The 22,549-nt window shown below is 35.4% G+C and overlaps 3 protein-coding genes across 3 annotated transcripts; 1 reads left to right on the top strand and 2 right to left on the bottom strand.

Moving 5' to 3' along the window:
* Nucleotides 1-10,097: 10,097 nt before the first annotated feature.
* LOC120118938 (SKP1-like protein 1B) lies at nt 10,098-11,553 on the top strand. Its single transcript, XM_039138846.1, has 2 exons — nt 10,098-10,477; nt 11,160-11,553. The coding sequence occupies exons 1-2, from the start codon at nt 10,181-10,183 to the stop codon at nt 11,331-11,333; spliced, it is 471 nt and encodes a 156-aa protein (XP_038994777.1). The 5' UTR covers nt 10,098-10,180; the 3' UTR covers nt 11,334-11,553.
* Nucleotides 11,554-12,165: 612 nt separating this feature from the next.
* Nucleotides 12,166-15,121, bottom strand: LOC120119057 (pentatricopeptide repeat-containing protein At3g51320-like). The gene is made up of 3 exons (XM_039138961.1): nt 14,934-15,121; nt 14,691-14,802; nt 12,166-12,780 (listed from the first exon to the last, which is right to left on the bottom strand). Exons 1-3 carry the CDS (start codon nt 15,119-15,121, stop codon nt 12,166-12,168), a joined length of 915 nt encoding a protein of 304 aa, XP_038994892.1.
* Nucleotides 15,122-20,388: 5,267 nt separating this feature from the next.
* LOC120119056 (protein FD-like) lies at nt 20,389-21,263 on the bottom strand. The gene is made up of 3 exons (XM_039138960.1): nt 20,718-21,263; nt 20,548-20,625; nt 20,389-20,460 (listed from the first exon to the last, which is right to left on the bottom strand). The coding sequence occupies exons 1-3, from the start codon at nt 21,261-21,263 to the stop codon at nt 20,389-20,391; spliced, it is 696 nt and encodes a 231-aa protein (XP_038994891.1).
* Between the last annotated feature and the right edge of the window lie 1,286 nt (nt 21,264-22,549).

The following is a 22,549-nucleotide window of genomic DNA, read 5'->3' as shown; positions in this document are numbered from 1 at the left end:
TATGTTTTTGTTGTATCAGACCTGATTTTCAGTTGGTAATTAGTATAGTGGTTTTGGATCAAATTTCCAGTGTATTTGTGTTCTTTCTTTTAGATGAAAGAACAAAGTGCCAAACCGAAGACAGTAGGCCTATAAACGAACCAAACGTTTATCGAATTGTTTGGTGGGATGTTTGTTTATCCTTGTTTATTTATTAACTGAACGAACATGAATAAGATTTTATGTTCATTTAATTAAATGAACGAACACGAATAAAAGATCAGTTTGTTCATTTACGTTTGTGAACGTTCGATAATCTGTTCGTTTATGTTTTTCAAGTCCATTTGAAATATTAAGATTTAATAAATTTTAATCTTAAACTCATTAATATTTTTAAACTCAATTAATTTCAAACTTAAATAAAAAAATATTCAAATCAATTGAAGAAAATATAAATCCTAAAATTATTTGAAAAGAAAAAACTCAAATATAAAACTAAATAATTTTATGTTGGTTCGTTTATGTTCGTTTACGTTTGTTTATTTGTGTTTGTTTATCATTTAAATAAACAAACATGAACATGTTAAATTTCTTAATGAACGAACACGAAAAAGAAATTTTGTTCTTTTAGTTGTTCATGTTCTTTCGTTTGTTCGGTTAAAATTAAATGAACAAATATAATTATACCCTCATTCGTGTTCGTTCGTTCGTTTATTGGCCTAGAAGACATTGTGGTTTAACGATTTGTTATCTATTATTTATTTATTACTTTTAATTAGTCGTATTTTAAATTTCTTGAAAATTCATAATTTTCTTATTTATAGTTGAATCATATTTAATATTCTTTTTAATAACACAACTTTATAAAAAATAAGTAAATAAATAATGTTATAATTTCATTTAATCGTTGTTATGTTATGGTAGCAAACAATGTTAACGTTAATTGATAATTAAAAAAGAATTTTATTTTAAGAAATGCGAAACGTTAATTAATAATATATTTTATTTGAGAATAGCTTGTTAAATATGAAAATTATATTTTATGATTAATTTAATGGATTAAAAAATGCAAGAAAACTAGCAGCAACACCTTCATAATCAAATCAATGTTTGTAGTACGCCACACAATCATATTATCCATAATTTGAAATTGGCAGGATTTTACGATGTCACATTTGTTCGAGACTTGAAGCTAGTCTCTGGTTTGATTAATGCATTGATTGAACGATGGAGACCTGAAACTCATACATTTCATCTACCGTGTGGAAAATGCACGATCGCTCTCATGGATGTGGCCCTACAACTCAGAGTCCCGATAAATAGGATGGAAGCGGTGAGGAAAAATGAAAAGGACTCGATTTTTGTTTGTTAGAAGTACATCGGGAAGACGTCGCCGCCATCTATTTTAAAAGGGTCGCATTTGAAGCTATCATGGTTAGAGAACGAACTTAAGCTCGATCGTTATAGTACCAATGGAGAAGTTATATATGCAACTTGAGCATATATACTCCAACTGATTGGGGGGAATTTTGATGTTGAATAAATCCAGTAGTCTAGTTCATATACAATATCTCTCATTTTTTAACTTATTTTGGGAAATCGGTAAATATAGTTGGAGATCAATAATATTGGTGTTCTTGTACCGTGAGATGTGCAAGGCTTCATTAATCATAGATAATAAAGTTACAGTAAAAATCGGTGGATGTTTGATGTTGCTACAATCGAGGGCTTGGCTTAAACTTCCATTTTAACACAGATAAGTCGAGTTGAGATTGAATTTCCTCTTGCTAGAATGTAAAATTTTGATTTAAAATATTAGTTTGAATTTATTTATTTTCTTGAATATGGAAATGATTATCTAATATTATTTTATTTGGTATACAGATTGAGGCATAAAATAGAAGAAACGAGGTTGACACATAATAATGTGAAGCAGTTTAGAATGAAGATCGACATTAAAAGATAAAATGAGGTATATAATAATGATTATGTATTTATTTATTTATATAATTTTGTTTTATAGATTATTTGGAGGTCTTACGACAATGGATAAATAATATCGTCTGTGCCGCCACATGCGCAACATAGTTGGGAGGGCTGTTAATATTGGTGTGTTGTTATACCGTTGATACATTTCGCTTTTGTTGAGTACCAAAGGACCGATAGAGTGTTGAGGTAGTTTGGTTTCCACCAGCTTATTCCGTGAATTCTAGAAAAGGATGATGATCTCCGCACATTAGATGCACACGTCATGCCCGTAATTGATTGGGTTACAAAACATGCCTACTACATCAATCTTTGGAACAACAGAGCAACGTTGATGTCAAATCTCACTCTTATTCAATATGATGACTTCGATTTGCAAAATTCAGCACACTCGCTAAAGTAGGTCTCTTTCACTACACTCGTTATTGATCAGACACTCAATCTTCTTCCCTTTATCGGACCAAACTTTAGCCATCCTAAAGTAGGTCTCTTTCATCACACTTGCTATTGGGAGATGACATGTACCTTTTTTGTAATGAATTAATAGTCTCAGCAAGGTTTTTTGTCATGTGTCTGTATCGTCGACCACCATTATATGCTTGCAACCATTTTTCTCGTGGGATTTCTGAAACCCACTTCCAAACACGCTCATCATAAAACATCTTCAAATTCTCCAACCTCTTATCAAAATTTGGTTGGCGTAGTTCATATCATGTTTCATAATATATATATTTGGTTAATTTCAATTTAGAAAACACACACATAAATAGATACATATGTTGAAAATAAAATGTAATCATACTAACTTTCTCGCTACGAATGCGACCATTATGAAACTTTTCGATATAGTTCTTACCAATATGGTGAATACAATATGCAGGATATGCGTGCAGAGGTGTCCATTGACTTCCTGGTAGTTCAATTACCGCCAAAAGGTCTGTTCCTCGATCGGATATCAAGCACACTCCATGTTCTTGAATTTCATACTTACGTAGATTGGACAAAAAGAAATCACAAGCCTTTAATGTTTCTCTTTCAACAATGGTGAATGTTATTGAAAAAAAATTTCGTTGACCATCTTGTGCAACGACTATCAATAATATATGTTTATATTGGTCGTACAACCACATATCATTTACTTGGACCATACGTTTGCAAAATAGAAATCCTTTTATACATGGCTTGAATGCCCAAAAGATTCTATGGAATATTCTCTTCTATTTAAGAAGTTGACCTTGTAGGTTGTATGTAAGCATGGTCTGAGATTTCACTATGGTTCCTGGGATTAAACATTTCATAGCTCGTAACAAATCCAGTAACTCGTTGTATGATGTATCCCAATCGCCATATATCAACCTCTTTGCCTTCTCCTTCGCATACCAAACTAGTTTGTATTTTACATTATATCTGAACTGGTCTCGAATAGATGCAACTAACACCGAACAAGGGATCCTTGAATATTATTCAACCAACACCTTCATATATTGGCATATTACATAGAAATCTAATAGTTAGTGATCTTGTTCGATGGAGTTTCGTAAACATGTGTGAGGACTATTGTATCTTGTAATGATCTAAGCATCTTGCCTTAGCATTTTGGTCACTCTGATCAGCCATTTACACTCGGAGCCATATTTAACAAACTTCGCGTACATAGTTTTCTGGTTAGAATCTGCAACCTTGTAATCTACATGATCTTTTATGCAATACTCTTTAATCGCTAATGTAGCTTTATTTTCCTTTAAATTTCTTCCCACTTAATAATTCACCCGAATTTTTAGATGATTCAGTTACTTAGCCTGAAGTCAAATATGGCATCTCTGGAAATTCAGGTGCTCTTATCGCATTATAATCTATCTCGTACGTGTGAGGAGTAGATAGATACGATGTCGGATATTCATCATTGTCCAAATCAGCTTCACCACCATCAAAAATATTGTCATCGTTAACCAAATCAAGTTCCTCTGTTTCTTCATCTTTTCTGGAATCATGTGTTTCTCCGCAACGATTTTCAACGTCAATATCAACAATCGATTCTGGATTATACATGTTTCTTGCCCCATACTCTACTGTTGTCGATGTCTCACCGACTTCATTTTCACTTTCCAACATCACCATAAAATTGTCTATCGATCTATATGTTAGGTCCTCAAAGTCACTTCCAAAAGTCATTTGAAATGAATTTCCAACCACATTTTTTGACTACCCAGAAGCATCAAATATCTTATACACCTCAACAAATAACTCAATAACTGAAATATTTGTTGAGTCATGTACTTCAATCATGGTTCTAATATCATCATCTTCTTCAAGTGGTACTGTAACATACGTGACTAGATTGGGACATATCATAAACTTGTACCCCAACCCATCAATTGTAGCTCATATTTTTCTTTCTATCATCTCATTCATTTCTATAAATGTGATGTCTCTTTTATATATCATATTTATAGGTTTTTTAGACTGAAAAATAACACCGACCTCATTCTCTATAATTTGTCCATTATAATGGAAAATCATGAAGAATTTGTTGCTCATTAAAAATATATATTTAGAAAAATAAAATATTCTAACAATATTTTGCTATTATTTAAATAATAATTAAATTTTTATACTATTTTTAATAATTAATAAGTCAAAATTATCTAATTGGTTGATCATTTGTAATTCAAATACTAAATCAATACTATTAAAAATGTATACTAATGATTTAGAAGTCAAATAAAAACTAAAAATATTACAAAACTGAAATAATAATACTTCAAATAAAATCTATTCGTACTTACTTGAGAACTCTTTCCCCCAACTTGATTTACAAAAAATATCTCGAAATAACATTTTATTCACTCTTTAATCTACAAATGAACTGAATATCATTTAAGAGAATAATACGAGGTAAAATATAAAAAATTATATAAATCATTCGAATACTTAATAAAATGGTCAAGCAAATTTGTTAAAAAAATTTCTCAAATTCTCCACCGAATGCTCCTTCTTCCAACTGTTTGCTTCTTCTTTCAGTCTTCACTATTTTTTTCTTCAATCAGATAACATCCCAACTCATATATATATGCATCTAAAATTATTTTTATGCAAAGCATATTTTACACGCATAGCATGGCATGGTAACATTTGCAAAGCATTGGGAAGATGCATGGGAACAATGCTTCACTATTCATTCACGGGTAGCAGCTTTGAGTAGTGCAGCATCAACTTTGCATGGAGTAGAGATTCATGTTGATTACACATGGAAATCATGGGGTCTTCACCTTGAAGTCGCATGGAAATCCTCACATCTTCAAATATCTAATGCATGTTGAAAACGTGTAGAAAGCATGGAGAGTTCACCTTGAAGACGTGTAGAAAGCATGAAGTCTTCTCCAAGTAGCATAGAATTCTATATGTCTTCAAATTTACTATAAAAAATACCCTATTTAGGGAAATAAAACACTGGTTGGATTATTTAGGGAAATAATTTTTCCAAAAGTGTTATTTCAACCATTTTGCCACCTCTGTAATGTTGTTATTATTATTTAAAGAGCCAGATTTATTATAATAATAATTATTGTTGTTGTTATTATTATTATTATTATTATTATTATTGTTGTTGTTGTTGTTGTTGTTGTTGTTTTTGTTGTTGTTGTTGTTGTTATTATTATTATTATTATTATTATTATTATTATTATTATTATTATTATTATTATTATTATTATTATTATTATTATTATTATTATTATTATCTTGTAAATTCCCTACATTTGGTACATGATTAGTAATGAATTAATTTCAAGGTAATTTTATTTATTATGTAATTTTTAACCACTTATAACACATGATTTAAATTAAATAAAAAGATAGGTAGAATGTTACATATATATAATACTTTTTAATTAAAATTCAATTTTATTTTTTTTATTTTGATTTTAAGTTTAAGTTTGAAGTAATTTAGATTTTCTTTATACACATAACCTAACAAATTTACACAAAATAAGGATTAGTATATACTTTGGTACTTGTCGCATCCGACCCCTCGGTGGAAAGGTCGACGAGTTGCGAAGGATAGGGGTCTATGAAATTCATTTTAAGGTACGATTAGAACACCATAAAATTATGTAGTTTTAATAAAATATTTTTTTATTAAAACACCAAGTTTGGGGTTTATAAAAACCAAAAAATAGGTTCGGGAGTCAATTACACGTGGGGAAGGGTTAGCACACCTACAGCGCCCAGAAATCGGTGCTTAGTTGATTACCCTATATTTAAAATTTTGGAAATTTGGAATTCGAAGTTTATTTAATTTAGAAATCACTATGGATGCAAAGTTAAATAGGGTGCTCGTTTATTAAAGCCAATAATATTCATCCCCTAGCATGAATGTGGGAGATCAATTATTGTTCCCAACAACCAGACATTGCCTTGAGATTTTAAAAATGAAGGGGTTTTGAAAAGGATGATGACCTACTTCGGGAATTACTAGTAGTCGCCCCCAGAGCATGATTGTGGGAACTATACCATTAATTCCTTAATAAGTCAACATTGCCTTGTGTTTGAAAAAGAAATGCAATCAATCAACAGGTTGAAACCTAATTATACTAGTAAGTTTATTAAAGGATTTCCTAAACTAAGGTAACAATTTATGAAAATTAGAGAGCCTAAGGACTAAACCTAAAATGAAAGCTCTAATATCAATCTTTTAAAAAAAAAACCCAATTATTGAATTGAATATTCAATTTGAAAAATCAGGCATCTTAATGCAAAAACCCAAATCGGATTATTCCTAATTAAAGGACTAAGATGAAAATAACTAGATTGAAGGCTCTAATTAATCTTAATTTATTATTCCAATTGGATCATCTAACTAAAAGTTCAAGGACTAAATGGTGAAAAAAATCTAAGGCCAAGACTCTAATTATTAACTTAATTAAAATTAACCAATTATTGAATCGAGTAATCGAATGAGCCTTCGGGCATCTAAATGAGAAATCCAAATCGAATTACTCCATAAATTTAAGGACTAAAGTGAAATCTAAATATAAGGTTCTAATTATGAACTAAAAAGAATATAAATCAAAGGTTAATCCTAAATCTATAAATTAAAGAAATAAACTTATATAAACTTAAATAAAATAAAAAAAAATAAAAATATAAAAAAGGATAAAATAAAAAAAACTAACAGTCATGCATAAAACACTAAAATTAACAATATAAAATTAATTAATAATTATAAAGATAAATTTATAAACTTATTAGTATTAGGATTAATTAATAATAATAAAATTACTCCAGGGATCAGAATGCAACAAAAACAACGGATTAGGGATCATATTTAAATTAGGACATAAAAAATTTAAATTAGTGACCAAATTAAAAATAAACAGAAACTGAGCAGCAAAATAGAAATAAATTAAAAAAAAGTGAAACAGTGATCAGAATGTAAAAACAAGCTAAACCTAGAAGGAATAAAATGAGATTCTACCTAAAATTCTCAGTAAATTAAATATTAAACAATAAAAGATAAATCATGCAGTTAAGGCACAAACATTTGAAATAAAATAAACAAACACAAGACCAGGGACTATGGTGCAAAAACAAGGCAAATATTGGATGGCATAAACGCAAATAACTCAAAACTTATTACTAAAACATAAAGATGGGAAATAGCAAAATAGGGACATGAAAATTTGAATAAAAAGGAAATGGTGACCAAACTGCAAATAAACGACAAAAGTAGAGGGACCGTAAACTATTTTAACCCTAAACTTTAGTATTTAAACCCCTTTTTTGTTTTTGGCTCACTTCTAACCCTAGCCCAAAAAAAAACCTCTATCCGATGAGAGTACGGAAAGCCAAGATTAGAGATTACTGAGTCCGCTTTTGTACCACTGATGCGTGGCTCAACTAACACAACCATGTCTGGTAATCAAGTAGAAATTGTTTAGCCGCCATGAGGAAGCATGTATGACCGCATCCCTGGACATTCAAACAAAAAATTTTACAATCCATAAAAATGAGATAAGAGAGAGACGTATATTACTCCGTCATGGGCACGGATAAGTCTCCACCCGTGTCATGGTCTGCTACTTCGGTTGCATCAATAGCCTGCATGCAATTGCTTGTATTTGTGAGAGCAGTGGCCTGAGGTCCAATTTGGATAGGTGTGTTCTGATCTGGAGGTTCTCCCATCGGGGCATTCTGTCTAATAATTGAATTATTGGGGGCTTGAGGCGGTGCAGGAATGCAATTTGGGTCGGTGTTACTCATCGACAGTGATAGCCGAGTGTCGATCAGTGTTTAGGATAGGACCTTTGCGAGTTAGGGACTCAGTCTTCGAGCTGCTGGCTTTGTCCGTGCCTCGAGAGAGAGCTGGGAAGTCCGCAAGATTAATGGTTAGAGGTTTGCGGATAAAGGTGGCTCTCGGCTGCTTGGGTTTGGCAGCACCTTTCCCTTTGACAGCTCTCGTTTGTTTGGGAGCGACGGCTTCCGTCTCTATTGGCTGCTTGGAAGGGAGACTTTGTTGAGGACGGGCTGGAGATTTCTCATTTTCATGATCATTTTCCGGTTCAAAGATTGGATTAAACTGTGTCCCGCTGATTATATCATTCACGTTCGACTGCTGTCCTCTACTTTGCTTCTTAGTTTGGCGTCTTGGTCTACAGCATGCAACCATCCATGGACCGTATGAGTTGTCTTCTTCAGGTTTGTTGGGGGGATGCTGATCTGTTGCGGTAATTTCATGCATATTTTCTGCTGTTAGGGTAGGATAGTTATCACGGGAGTGTCTATACTTCCCACATTCAAAATAGATCGATGGAAGTGATTCATACTCTACTATCTGGAGTTTTCCGTTTAACAGCAGCTTGAAAATCAGAGGCTTTGAGAGATCTATACGAACAGCCATGCGGGCGAAACGACAACGTTTGCCCCATTCGGTTTGATAATCGAGTTTGATGACTGGTCCAATGGATTCCCCAATTTCGTTCATGATACTCCTCTTGTACAACGTTATTGGGAGGCCTGGCAGTCTGATCCAAGCCATTACCGTGTTCGGGAAGGGGTCGACGTGGTAAATTCCGGCGTCCACGGCTCTACCGTGAGATAGTGCCCAAAAATTGTCCACGGCTTGTCGGCAAGGGCGTGAAGGTAGTCAGCATGGGTTCGGAAAGTGACTAAGAAGTAATCGTTTTCGACGTCCATTAATTTGATTGCTTGTTTTGGCTTCCACATCTCATTGAGTTTGGTACGCAATGTGGTATATCTGATCCTTCGCCCCCTGGAGTTCAATCACATCTGTTTGTTCAAGACTGTATTCTGCTAGGGTTTGTATACGTTCAGAAAACTCAATTGATATGATGCCATCAACAACAGTTCGGGTAACATCAACTTCATGGATCTCGATGTCCTCTTCATCAAGAATCTCGTCCACGTCTTGCGGATCATCGTTCGGATTACTTATGAGAGAGTCTTTGTAGGATGGTTGCGGAGCAGAAGCATTCACATCGGGAACTACAGGCTTATGCATATTCGCAGGGAGGATGAAGAAAGGTTGGAGAACGGGCTCCTCTTCTGCAGAGGTCCCCCCTCGATCTGGGGGTCATCATCGAGCCGTCGGTGCTTCCTTGGCTGAGGGGGGATGGGGCTTCCATCAGCAGGAGAAAACATGCTAGGGTTTTTTCTTCAATAGGCTAAATGATTTTTTTTTTAATTGTTATTATGGCTCCTCGGTTTTCCTCTTCGTTGGTTTATTCATACTGACGTTGACTTTACATCGGATGAACTGAAGCGCCGGTAAAGAGGAGAGAGGAGTTTATTGTCTTCTACATCGTTTTTGTTGTTTTGGCGTTAGGATAAAAATGTAATTTCACTCTCTGGTATTTTGGGTATTTTATTAAAAAAGGAGAAGATAAAAGGCTTCTAATCTGATCTCAAAGCGCAAATACACCCAATGAGCTAAAATTCAAATGCTCGACAGGCCGTGTCGCATCTCGAATACACGTGTCATTATTTGAATGGTTAGATGAGATCCTAAAGGAGCACCGTGATGCCACGTCTGCAATCGTAACTGTTTCTAGAGAAACCGACCCTTGCCAAGACCAGCCCTCCTCACGCTCTATAAAAAATCCCTAATTTCTTCCCCCCAGGGAAAAAAAAAACAATAAGAAAGGAACCCTGATTAGCCGATCCCTGTTTCAAATCTTTCGAGAAATTGATAGCGAACATGTCGTCGTCAGGGAGGAAGATTACACTGAAGAGCTCGGACGGCGAATCGTTCGAGGTCGACGAAGCGGTGGCGTTGGAGTCGCAGACGATAAAGCACATGATCGAGGATGATTGTGCTGATAACGGGATACCGTTGCCTAATGTTACCAGTAAGATCCTGGCCAAGGTTATCGAGTACTGCAAAAAGCACGTCGAGGCGCCTAAGACCGACGATCGATCCGTCGATGACGAACTCAAGAGTTGGGATGCTGACTTTGTCAAAGTCGATCAAGCCACTCTTTTCGATCTCATTCTGGTCCGTCAGCCCCCTTTTTCCTTTCTCTTTTCCCGTGTTTTCTCTTTTTTGTTTATCTTTCATTGTTTCTGATGTTTCAATAATTTGCTACTATTCTGTTGGTTACTAGGCTAGGGTTTTAGAATTGAATTTAGGGGAAATAGTTAAAAATAGTTTATTTTGGGCCTATAATAATAGGGATCCGTTGCAGTTTTTGATGTGGTTGGCATGCGGCTGAATGCAAAGACAATTACGTTTCAATTTGTTTACATTAGTGATTTGTTGGTGTCTTGATTTTCTCAATGAATTAGAACATACCATCGTGTATCAATTCGTAGAGATGTCATGAATTAGAATACGCCATCGTCTATGCTTAGTATTGTTAGGGATATAAACAAAGTTTTGCTACTTATTTGTATAAGCAAAGTAATATTCCTGGTATAATTATAATGTTTTTGCTTGGTTGTCACAATTAAACAATGCTCTTGTTTCACTTTAGAAGCAGAAACCTAATTTGTGATTTTCATTGGATGAAAAAGTTTGATTCCATATCAATTCCTGGTTTTAACAAAAGCAAGAAACATAGCATGGAAATTGATATTTCGATATTGTGTTTGGAGTTGCGCATATGTTTGCAGTTAACCAATAAGAAATCGAAAATCGTTGTTCCTGCTTTCTGTGAAAATTATATGTATTTCTGCAGGCTGCCAACTATTTGAACATCAAGGGTTTGCTGGATCTTACTTGTCAAACTGTTGCCGACATGATCAAGGGGAAGACTCCGGAAGAGATCAGGAAGACATTCAACATCAAGAATGACTTCACCCCTGAAGAGGAAGAAGAGGTTCGTAGGGAGAATCAGTGGGCATTCGAATGAAGTTTCGGCTTTTCCGATGACTGTTCGTTCGATTGTATCAAACTTATCTATAAAATGTATTCTATTGATGTGACTTTCATCTGTACTTTCGTATGTTTTGTGAGCACTTTAAACTCTTCAAAGTGTCGTCTAAGTTCCTACATGTCTTGAAACTTCACCAAACAAGTCTGTAATGCCCCTTGGATCATGGTTTATGATATGAATGAGAATGGTTTGTCTATATTGCGTTTGTCCTAAGGATTTTGGTTGTTTTGCTTTTATATTAATCATGTCATTTCATAATCCAGGTGTTACCATCCATAGCTATATATATGCCTTTTTTTTCAATTTGTCCTACCATAGTAGCTTCCATAATCCATACTGTCGATCATCTTTATTTTGGTGTGATTGCACAAGAAATTTTGACTTTTCTTTTTCCCTAATGGAATATGTATAGAACTTTGATTTCGATTTAATAAACACAAAACGGTACAATATCAATACTGAGAACAAAATAAAAATGCTATATTAGATTATATTTAAGTTTATAAATGACATTGTACATTGAAAGAAAGTTGTCGAGTAATCTTAACGAGGAATTGTAAGTTTAGACAGTCATTGTTTTGTCGAAGGGTAACTTTTGCACTCTTTGTGAAGAGGAGTTGTTGAACTTGGGTGAAATAGCATTTTTGTATCAATGGGAAACATGTTATTCAAGTGAAAACACACAATGAACTGGCAAAATATTGTCGACCAATAGTAAACTAGCTTTCAGCAAGCTTAGCATCCTTTTGCTCCACACTCTCCCTCCATTGTTCACCTACTCTTAAATTATGATCAATGTCTTTCAAATCTACAAGATTACACCCAGCAACTCTATCCCCCTATCCTTCATCAACTGTTTTACTCTGGCAGCATCCTCCCATTGCCCTGCCACACCATACACATTCATCAATAACTGATAATATGATAAGTTTTTAGGCTCTTTTTCGATCAAAGATGTTGCTATTCTTTCCCCAAATGTCGCACCTTCCCTAAATCGACACGAGATGAGCAAGTTAGCCCAGAGCACAGAATCAGATGATAAATCCTCAACACAATCCGACATTTGCCTTAGGATCTCCTCCGCCTCTCGGGAAAGTTCGGCACCTACATAAATATTTGCCATGCACCAATAATGTGCAAAGTTTGGCTTTATAACAAATTTGTTCTTCATTTGGCTGAAATAGTTTCTGCCTTCTGTTACCAATCTCGCCCAAGCACAATCACTCAGAACACCGACGAAAGAAATTTCATCAGGAGAAATGCCCTCTTCTCCTCCAACCTTGCATCGATCAACCGTATCTGTGAATAATTCTAGACCATCTGCCGGATTACCATGAATGCAATGCCCCAAAATTATGGCATTCCAGCAAACTTGATTCCTATATCTAATCTTATCAAACATCCTACGAGCTAATCCTACTCTCTAGCAGTTACAATACAAATTAACTGTGAGAAAGCAGCCATGGAAGTTGAGACGATTGTATGAGTTGAAGAATGAAGATACAGGAAAATAAGAAAGTGAAAGAGGAAAGCACTGAAGATACTTTTATTTTAAATGACTTGTATGAATTACAAACTAAACTTGGGTATTTTATAGCCCAAATATAACAACCTAATAACAACTCAAAACAGATTTAACAAACTAATAACTAATTACAACTTATTTCTAACATTCTCTCTACTTTCTCAACCCTCTTGAGCTTTAGAACTTGACTCGTTTCTCCACTTGGTTGGTTCAACATTCTCCAAACTGCTATTCTGTTCTTTCCAAAATTCTTTCAAAATTCATTTTCCCTTAACTAGGCGGTCTATCAAGAATCGAAAGTATTATTCTTTCTTTCGTTCTACTTACTCACCTTCCTTTTCTTTTTCTAAAAGAAAAATTTTCATCCAGAATTTCTTCAAAACTTTTTTTCTCTCTTTAGGACTGTACCTCTTCTCACTTATTGGAATTTCTTTTTGTTGGAAGCAAGGCGGTTAAGCTTCGAGCTCCCGGATGCAATCTGAAGCCTCTCTTGGGCAAGAAAACACCGTATTTTGTCTGGTTAAGGAAGCCAAGGCTGTTAAACTCTTAACCCTCCCCAGAGATTTTCAGTCATGAACACTTGGCTGTGAAGCTTTCAAGTCTCATATTACCTTGTGATAGAAGCATCATACCATGAAGAAACTATAACAAAGAGTTCTTGAGCAAACAAACCAGTAATGCCCAATTGGAGTAAGAAACTAATACTCATATAACTCGGCAAATCACAAGTCTCGCTCAACCAATTGATGCCATACTCAAAACAATTATGAGAGAATGAACCAAGTGCAGTCGTGAAACAAAGCAATCAAATATCAATGTGAATTAAACTGAAAAACAAATCTGATACTTAAAAACAGCAGCACTATTCTATGTAGCATACCCTTCTCTACTCTCATGATCAACATTGACTTCCAGTAGCAACCAGAAATTGTTGCTTCCTTGGGGGGAATTGTGCAAACAACTAAGACAAATAGACGAGCCTCTTGAATCATTGGAAGCTATTCTAAGCGGCTCAGAGTCCAAAAATGGACCAAGATGGGATATAACCGAGGGAGAAGAAAAGCATCTCTTTGTAGCAAACAATCAAGAAGATGGTAGGCACAAACTGTTAAGATAACACTTAAACAAATTCATGGTGAAATTGCAGCAATCGTGAAAAAAAACAGAAAAGAACATCCTCCGAGAGCATATGAGATGGAATCATCAAAGGCATGAACACATATATGAATCAACGATCGCCATAGACAATTGATTGATGGGGCAGTAACTGAAACAATAGACATCGGCACATCAAGGAATGAACGATCACAACAAACAAATGGAGATATAATGGACACGATGAACAGACAAGACAATGATAGATCTGAATAAGCGAGCAATTTGTAGCAGTGACGGCCAAGGTATCAACAACAACAAGATTCAATCGTGGCGCAACTACGGAAGAGAAAACGACGCCAGGATCTTTTAGCTCTGATACCATGTGAGAAAGCAGCCATGGAAGTTAAGACGATTGTATGAGTTGAAGAATGAAGATACAGGAAAATAAGAAAGTGAAAGAGGAAAGCACTGAAGATACTTTTATTGTAAATGACTTGTATGAATTACAAACTAAACTTGGGTATTTTATAGCCCAAATATAACAACCTAATAACAACTCAAAACAAATTTAACAAACTAATAACTAATTACAACTTATTTCTAACATTAACCAAAGCTGTATCAATTATAATATTCGACTTCATGCCATTCTTGATTAAAAATTCGTGAACGGATCTCCCTTCCTTTAATCTAGCCGACTTAGAACAGACACTAAGCACACTAGCCACAGTCTTCTCATTCCCCATAAATCCAGTTCCCAAGCACACTAGCCACAGTCTTCTCATTCCCCATAAATCCAGTTCCCACCATTTGTCTAAATAACTTCAATGAACACCCCCGGATTCCCAGCTTTTAAATAACCCTTAATCATAATATTGCAAGAAATCACATTCTTTTCTGGCATTCTATCAAACAAGTTGTGAGCCAGATCCAAATTCCAAATTTTAGCATACGCATCAATGAAAGAGTTCCAAGAGGCAATATCCCTTCGAGACATTTCAAGGAACACTTTATTAGCAAACTCAAGAATCCCACAACAACCATACGTATGAATCAAGCAGTTGCATACAGGCAAATTATCAACGACCCCAAATTTAATTGCCTGGCCGTGACACTTTCGGGCAGATTTAGAACAATCCATTTTCGAACAAGAGCTTAAAAGTGGCACAAAAGTATAACTGTTTCGAACAAAGCACCCATGAGCTCGCATCTGGAAATAAAAAACCACAGCTTGATGGGGCAAAGAACTAAAACAGTAAGCTTTGATAACCGAATTAACACGGAAAGTACCAGGATCCCCAATGCACGGGAAGATCGAAACGGTATAATCCCAACTTTAAGGAATGCATCAAAACCCTGTCCACCCAAAAAGGGTTTTGGAAGAGACCCAAAGTAATCAAGTGAGCTTGGATTTGAAACAGTTTCTTTATATCTGGACACGAATCGAGAATCGAAAGGGTTGTTGGGAGGGAAACGTGCTTGCTCTCGACTCGGTAGAATAAAACGGCGATGGAAATCGGTGATTGGGTTTTGTGGAGAGAAGAGGAGAGTTGGGTTAGCGAAGATGGTGTATCTGAAACGGAGGAGTTCACGAATGGACATTCTTGCCATTCATTTGGGACTTTGTTTTGATGCTTTCTCCTCCAACTCAATTCGATTGCCGCCATTGAAGCATGTTACTGAAGGTCAAAAGGAGAAGCCTGTAGCAGAGGAAAGAGTAGAGAGTGAGAGACATTCTTCAAAATTGTTGTTCCTGGTTAGCAAATTAGGGATCGTTCTATGTAGCCTCAAGCCCGGAACTTGGGTCCAGCAAACACAGAAAATAATGGGTTTCTTTAACAAAATGCCCCATCTTGAATGAATGTCTCAGTTGAGTTGATTTTACATCAGTTGAATTTGAGTCGAATTAATTTATATTTTATTTTTTTATTAATTTAAATTCAAATTAATTTTATATTAAAATTACTTTGAGTTCGAATAACTTTTTTATTTTAATTTATTTTTACTCATCAAATGTGCAATTCTCTTTGGTTTGGGGGAGAATTGATCTTGATGTCAAGATTTGATTGTCTGTTTAGGAATGGAACTATAATTGTATAAATTATATATGAAATGACCAGTGGTACATTATATTATCTTTTAGGGGATTGAACTATATTTGTTAAATTGATCGTACAAACTATATATTCATGTTCCATGTTTGTTGATGAGAACAAGTTGTGTACCGGTTGTTGATGATACACCTCTTTTGGTTTGGATGAAGGATTATACCCAATGAGAAAATGACCTTTGACCAATATTTTTGTGGAGAAGAGAGTGGATCATGAGGAAGAAGACGATGAAAGAGACTATTGAGGTTGCAGAGATTTAGCCCCATTATAGTCTCGATTGAGGTATTTATAGTGGTCGTTAATGTGTGTTAGTCATAGGGTCATGAACTCATGATAGCTATTCATAGATTGATTAGTCTACAAAGATCTGGTGGCCATACTTCAAATTTCGTTATGGCGCATCTTATGGACTTATCAGATGTCTTCTCCATGTGTTGTAGTTAATCAAACATGTGTTTAGAGGATGTAGGCTAGTCGAAGACTCTGGTGAACATAGAAAATTTCAGAAACCATCTCGAGAGGTATAACAATATTCATATTATATTGTTTATCATATTATATATATATATTTTTCATAAATCCTTTTATTGATCTCAAATTTAATTATAATTTATATAAATTCATTTGGAAGAAACATTCAAATACAAAATATTTAAATAATAACTATTATAATTAAATTAGAAAAAATATATTATACTTAGAGGATTGTTTTGATTATTAAACTTTCAAAATCAAATTATCATTAAATTAATAAAATATTACACAAGTGATCATTAAATTTAAGCATAATGATAAAATTAGCTCATAACGTACAAATAGTCCGAGATTATTATAATATAATATTTATTCATAATTTTTCTTAACTATTAATAATATTTATACATTTTACAAACACAACTGTTTAAATCTATAACGTCTAGAGAGAAAGATATTCTTTTTAATTATTAAAATCACTTGAAAACTTTTCGTAATAATTCTGAATGGGTTCTTAAATGTATGTAATTAAGTTATGGGTAAAATATAAAAATAGTTCATGAATTTTTATAGCACTTGCATTTTGGTCACTGCACTTTTGAAACTTATAATACAATCATTGAACTTTCAATTCGTTTTCATTTTTGTCCCTGCCGTTAACTCCTATTAGTTTTTGCTGATGTGGCATTAACTGCCGTTAACCCACCCCCATCTTCTTCTTCAGGTTAATTTTTTCTTCTTTTTCTCCTGTTTATTTCTTCTTCTCCAGGTTACTTCTTCTTCTTCTTTAAACGAGCAGGAAAGCTCTTGTGTAAGTTTGGATGAAGTCTCACTAGAAGCAACTAGATTTCTGCAGCTTCAACAAGTCATGGAAAAGGTATAGTAGATGAAAAGATTTTGTGGTGTGCATATTTGCATGTTACTTACAGATAATGACTAATTTTGGACCTCCATTTTCGCCACTGACCACTAATTTTTGGCAATGAGATATTTAATACGAAGGTAGCTTATACGTCATTGTTGTCTGAAGAATGGTTTCTATAGATGCATGGCTAACACCAATTGAGAAAAGCAAACCCTGATTCATTTCCATCAATTCTCCAAGCTTCTCTTCATTAGCGGATAAACATAGATCATCCACGGCATGCGACTGGATGATGGTAGACCATTCATCACTGATAGCTTCGATGGCATTTAACACGGAACACATGACATCGGGATGCCTGGATTTCCAAGTTGAAACACTAGCAACCAACGCCTTTGTATCACTCCCGAATTTGGCTACGAAACACAAACTCGTAACAAAGTCTGTCGCAATCTATAGCTTCAACGACAAGAAATTCCACGGTAAGGAGGCCTTTAAAAGGTATTTGGCTGAAAATGGAAGTGCTCTCGAAGAACTTGTGACGAAACTTAGAGAAAAGCTACTTGATGGTGAGAGCAAAAAGGAAAGTCAAACAGATCTCTCCGATGATAATGCATCAAAAGAAACGATTTCATTTGATACTACCGATGAAGAAGCTGTCGCCGCCATTGAAGCTTAAGCATGTTGATAATTCGGACTGTAATTGTTTTCTCAAGTTATCTCTTCGGATCAGCCCTTAGTATGTTTTTGATTCAGTGGATACAAATATGGAAGGAATTTGAAGGTCCTCTGATTCATTGCCATTTTTGACCCCTTGTTAAAGTTAATATTAGGGGTTCGGATTGAGAGCATTGTAACTCGAGCATTGTAGCTCGGATGGAGAGATACAAGAAGTAAATCGGAGAAATAACCCCGGAGAAGAAGATTGGGGGAGGTTTTAACGGCAGTTAATGTCATGTCAACAAAAAATAGCAGGGTTAACGGCAAGGACAAAAATGAAAACATATTACAAATTTGATGACTGTATTGTAAGTTTCAAAAGTTGAGTGACCAAACTGCAAGCGCTCTAAAATTTCAGGAATTATTTTTATATTTTACCATTAAGTTATTTATATTTTATCCAAAAATATATAATTGAAACCACAAGTCTAAAAATAATCATATTTCCAGCACCTTTCGAGGTTAGTCTAGACATAATTTGAAGGATATATATGACATAAGTATACGGTTTCGTTGGTGAGCACAGATAGAAATTAGGGTAAAGTATACAAATGATCCTCCGATTATATGATATTATTTTATTGAGTCCCTTTATTATTAAATGTTATAAAATGATCTCTCGATTATAGGGAGTTGCTTTGTTGAGTTCATCGACTATTAAATGTTACAAAATAGTCACTCAACTATTCATTATGTTCCAAATTCATCCTTTTCCGTTAAAAAATTAACAGTCGTTTGAGCTGGACGTTAAAATGTTAACTGAGATATGATAGTCATTTGAGATTATGAAATCATATTTTATCATATCTCAGTCAGTAGGTTAACATACAACTCTGACTGTAGTTAAAATTTTAACGGAAAATGATGAGTTTGGAATATAATATAGTCAAGTGACCATTTTGTAATTTTTAATAGTCAAGAAACTCAACAAAACAACTCCTTGTAATTTAGGGATCATTTTGTAACATTTAATAGTCAAGGGACTTAATAAAATAGTATTCTATAGTTGAGGACCATTTGTATACTTTACCCTAGAAATTATTGACTAATTTACAAAGACACGTCATTCTTAAGCCTCGACTATTTTGCAAGTATACGATTTCTTTTTGTTAATTTTACTTGAATTATATAAATATATACGAAAAAAATTCATTAATTCAACTAAAATGGTAGTAAATGAATACAATAGAACAATTGTATAATTTTAAATTATTAAATGATTTATAACAAAATAATATATTTCATAATTCATAACTCTGACTATCGGAGGCCTTCCACGGAAGCTGTTCTCAACCTGGCGTTGGGGGCAGCATACTATCCTACCTCCTCTCACCCTATTACATATGGAAATAGGGTTAACTGTATAATTGTAATATTATAATTTAGTGATATTAGCGTGAACGAATGTTGATACACGTCGTTTGGATTCAGGAATCTCCGATTATATGGTTAAGTTTAAATTCTACTACTGTCACTCTTGATGAAAAATCTATAAATTCTTATGTAAATCTCGATTGAATCTTAATTATATCATAACCATGATCTGGGAAATCACCCTTAATCTAAACTTTATTGTAAAAGATACGTAGTAAAATTTTGTATTAGAAATGGACACAATAAATACGATACGGAGTACCATATCTTAGATTCTGTGACAAAAAAGCAGAGTACGATGACATCAGTGGGTTGATGGACTATTCAGTGGGAAAAACAATGCTCAACTATTTACCTGGGGGCACCGGTTCTTTTGAAAGATGAGAGGATAAGAAGGTAGTCACGGAGCGAGTGAGCGAGTGGTCACAAACGCATCGTATTTGCCACTACTAGTACTATTAACTTTTGGTTTGATCCCCCTAATTGCACTTTTAATACAAGTAGATCCCTCTTTGAGTGGAAAACTAACAAAGAAATTAGTAGGAGGACTTGATGAACAAAAGTTGAAGAGTCTTTTAAGGAAAAGAAACAAGCCAAGTGGGGAAGCAAACAAAGACCCATATACATACGAGGAAAATGCAAAAAAATAAAAATAAAAACAAAAGCAATGATCCCCCAACAGTCATACTTGTTGCCCAAAATATACTTGTTTTTGCACCGGTTAGCAGTAAACGATCACCTCTTCACCCACACTTGAAATAGCCCTTCCTTCCCTCCCATGTACTCGTTTCCTTTTCTAGCTCCCCCTGGCTGCTGAAAAAGAGGGGCTTTGGTTAACAAAGAAGGCCGAGATTTTCAGTTTGCTCAAAATGGAGCTGTCGACGTTCGCTGAAGCGTGTGCTTTCTGGAGAATTGAGCGGCGGCTGCTACGCGTAACTGCATAATCACGAAGGGGTTTCTTTCATTGGGTTGGTCTTACTCTTGGTCTTTCGGCTAATGAAATCAAATTTGCTTGTTTTTTACCTGTTCTTGCTGTTTCCTGAGTTTTGCATTCTCTTCCATAAGATGAGCAACTTCAAGCTCTAACTCAGTTGTGTAAGCCTGCAAGGGAAAAAAATAAGGAATTTAAAGAGTGCTGCACCTGCATATATCTAGTGGAAAATATTTTTTGAGTGTTTTGAGGTAATGAAAACCTGTTTCCTAGCTCTTGATCGTGCAGCGGACTCTCGGTTCTTGATCATCCTCTTGTGCCGTCGATCACCATTACCGTTATCATCTTCCTGGACCCTTTTCCTACCGAAGGAGGCCAAGCTGGAAGAAGGAGCCAAAGCCTCGAACGGACAATTGAAAGCGTGGACAGTCGAGATGGGGCCGCTTTGCACACGCGAGCTAGACCTGATAGGATCCACGCTATCTAGGAAATCGAAGCCGGGACCCGAATTCAGGCTCAAAACAGTGGCGGGAGGCGGCCGAGGAGAACCATACAGCATGGTGTTGGCCTCCCTATTAGTGGGAGGGACCTCATTGGTAAGAGGCCTGGCGAGAAAATCCTGGAGGACAATGTGAGGATTGGAGCTAACCGAGAAGGCTTCCCTGGAAGAGTGGTCGTGTAAAGAAGCGAGGTTAATTTCGTTCCACACTTCTTCCATGGTTCTGGGTCGATGGGAAGAAGAGGCAGCAGAGACCTCGTTTAGGCCTAGCGTTGGTGCTTTGTTGTTATAGTTGGTTTCGTCCCACATCGGTGAGTGAATATGCTATACCGACTATTAGAGGGAGGGAGAGAGGGGGAGGGTTCGTGTTTGGTAGTGTAGTGTAGTGTAGTGTAGTGGGAAATGAAAGGAATTTTGGATGTGCTCCAATGGCAATGGGCGATACTTTTTGTTGTGATTGGTGGTCATTATTCATTCAAGGGGAAAGGTGAGTGCATTTGAGCCACGCGCTCCTTTGGCAGAACTGTTTGGTATATATATATATCAACATATATTATAAGTAACACACACGAGGAAAAGAGAAAAGAAAAGAAAATGTCACATCCCATCATTAACTGCAAAAGCTTAGAGCCTCGAGTAAAATGTAATGACTCGCCCCCAGTCTACTTTGTGGATCTATCTTAGGCTCGAAAAACTCTTAAACCAGGCTGTTTTTAATGGCCATTTACCAACATTTCTGATGAATTTGACTATAAAAAACGTATGCTGGCGGTGGAAGCAATTGACCAGAAAAAGATACTGAGAATCAACACCATGTCCAGTTCGATCCGTTCATTAAATTACATGGATTGAAATAACCACATTGCATGTTCATTAACATACTTGGTGAACATTAAGTGAAGTGCTGTCAACTGTTGCAATCTCTTTTCACCATCTTTCACAAGTTGTACTGCCTGCAACAACCAAGTTAAAAAAAAAAACCCTCATCACTCCAAACCGTACCCAGCAGCAGCAGCACCATCCCTGCCATGCATTGTCTGGCATTCCAACTACAAGCATAAATGAGTCGAGATTCGGGTTTGTCCAAAACCATTTTTTGAGATGAAAAAACTTGGTTGAGAAGTTTTGATTTGAAGTGCAGCAGGTACAACAAAGTTAAAGGTAATAGGAAAGATTGAATCCAGCACACGATTCAAGTACGTAGATGTGGAGATTTTGAATGGTATGGGGGAGTCTGGATTTGATGGAGACTGGTCTACTGCTTTCTAAATTTGAGTTCCCAGAGAGAGGTTATCAATCATATTCTGAATCTTCTTCTGGTGAAGGGTGATTGTCCCAGGTGGAATGAATGATAAACCGTTGGTTGTTCCCATTCAACAACAAATGACAAATAGCCCGTGTGGGGGCATGCAACAGTAGTAGACAAATAACCCGAAAGCAAAGGAAAAGAGAGGAGCCTTGCCTTTGAATGGGAACCCAGTTCTCCACGTTCAAACAGTTTTTTTCCATATCATTGGGGCTGTTGTTTCATGTGCCTTCAGCCACTTCCAGTTCCACCTCTTCTTGCGTTTTTGCCATATCTGTCATCTCCCACA

The sequence above is a fragment of the Hibiscus syriacus genome, unplaced genomic scaffold, assembly GCF_006381635.1.
Source record: "Hibiscus syriacus cultivar Baekdansim isolate YM2019G1 unplaced genomic scaffold, ASM638163v2 tig00110330_pilon, whole genome shotgun sequence".
NCBI classification, from domain to species: Eukaryota; Viridiplantae; Streptophyta; class Magnoliopsida; order Malvales; family Malvaceae; genus Hibiscus; species Hibiscus syriacus.
This window is presented reverse-complemented; position numbering and strand designations above follow the sequence as displayed.

Coding starts and splice junctions, on each gene's coding strand:
- LOC120118938 (XM_039138846.1), top strand. CDS start 10,181: ATGTCGTCGTCAGGGAGGAAGATTACACTGAAGAGCTCGGACGGCGAA. Junction 10,478..11,159: donor CTCTTTTCGATCTCATTCTG/GTCCGTCAGCCC, acceptor GTATTTCTGCAG/GCTGCCAACTATTTGAACAT.
- LOC120119057 (XM_039138961.1), bottom strand. CDS start 15,121: ATGGATTGTTCTAAATCTGCCCGAAAGTGTCACGGCCAGGCAATTAAA. Junction 14,803..14,933: donor TGGAACTCTTTCATTGATGC/GTATGCTAAAAT, acceptor TGTTCATTGAAG/TTATTTAGACAAATGGTGGG. Junction 12,781..14,690: donor CTGTGGCTAGTGTGCTTAGT/GTCTGTTCTAAG, acceptor TGTAACTGCTAG/AGAGTAGGATTAGCTCGTAG.
- LOC120119056 (XM_039138960.1), bottom strand. CDS start 21,263: ATGTGGGACGAAACCAACTATAACAACAAAGCACCAACGCTAGGCCTA. Junction 20,626..20,717: donor GATCAAGAGCTAGGAAACAG/GTTTTCATTACC, acceptor TTTCCCTTGCAG/GCTTACACAACTGAGTTAGA. Junction 20,461..20,547: donor TCAGGAAACAGCAAGAACAG/GTAAAAAACAAG, acceptor GTGATTATGCAG/TTACGCGTAGCAGCCGCCGC.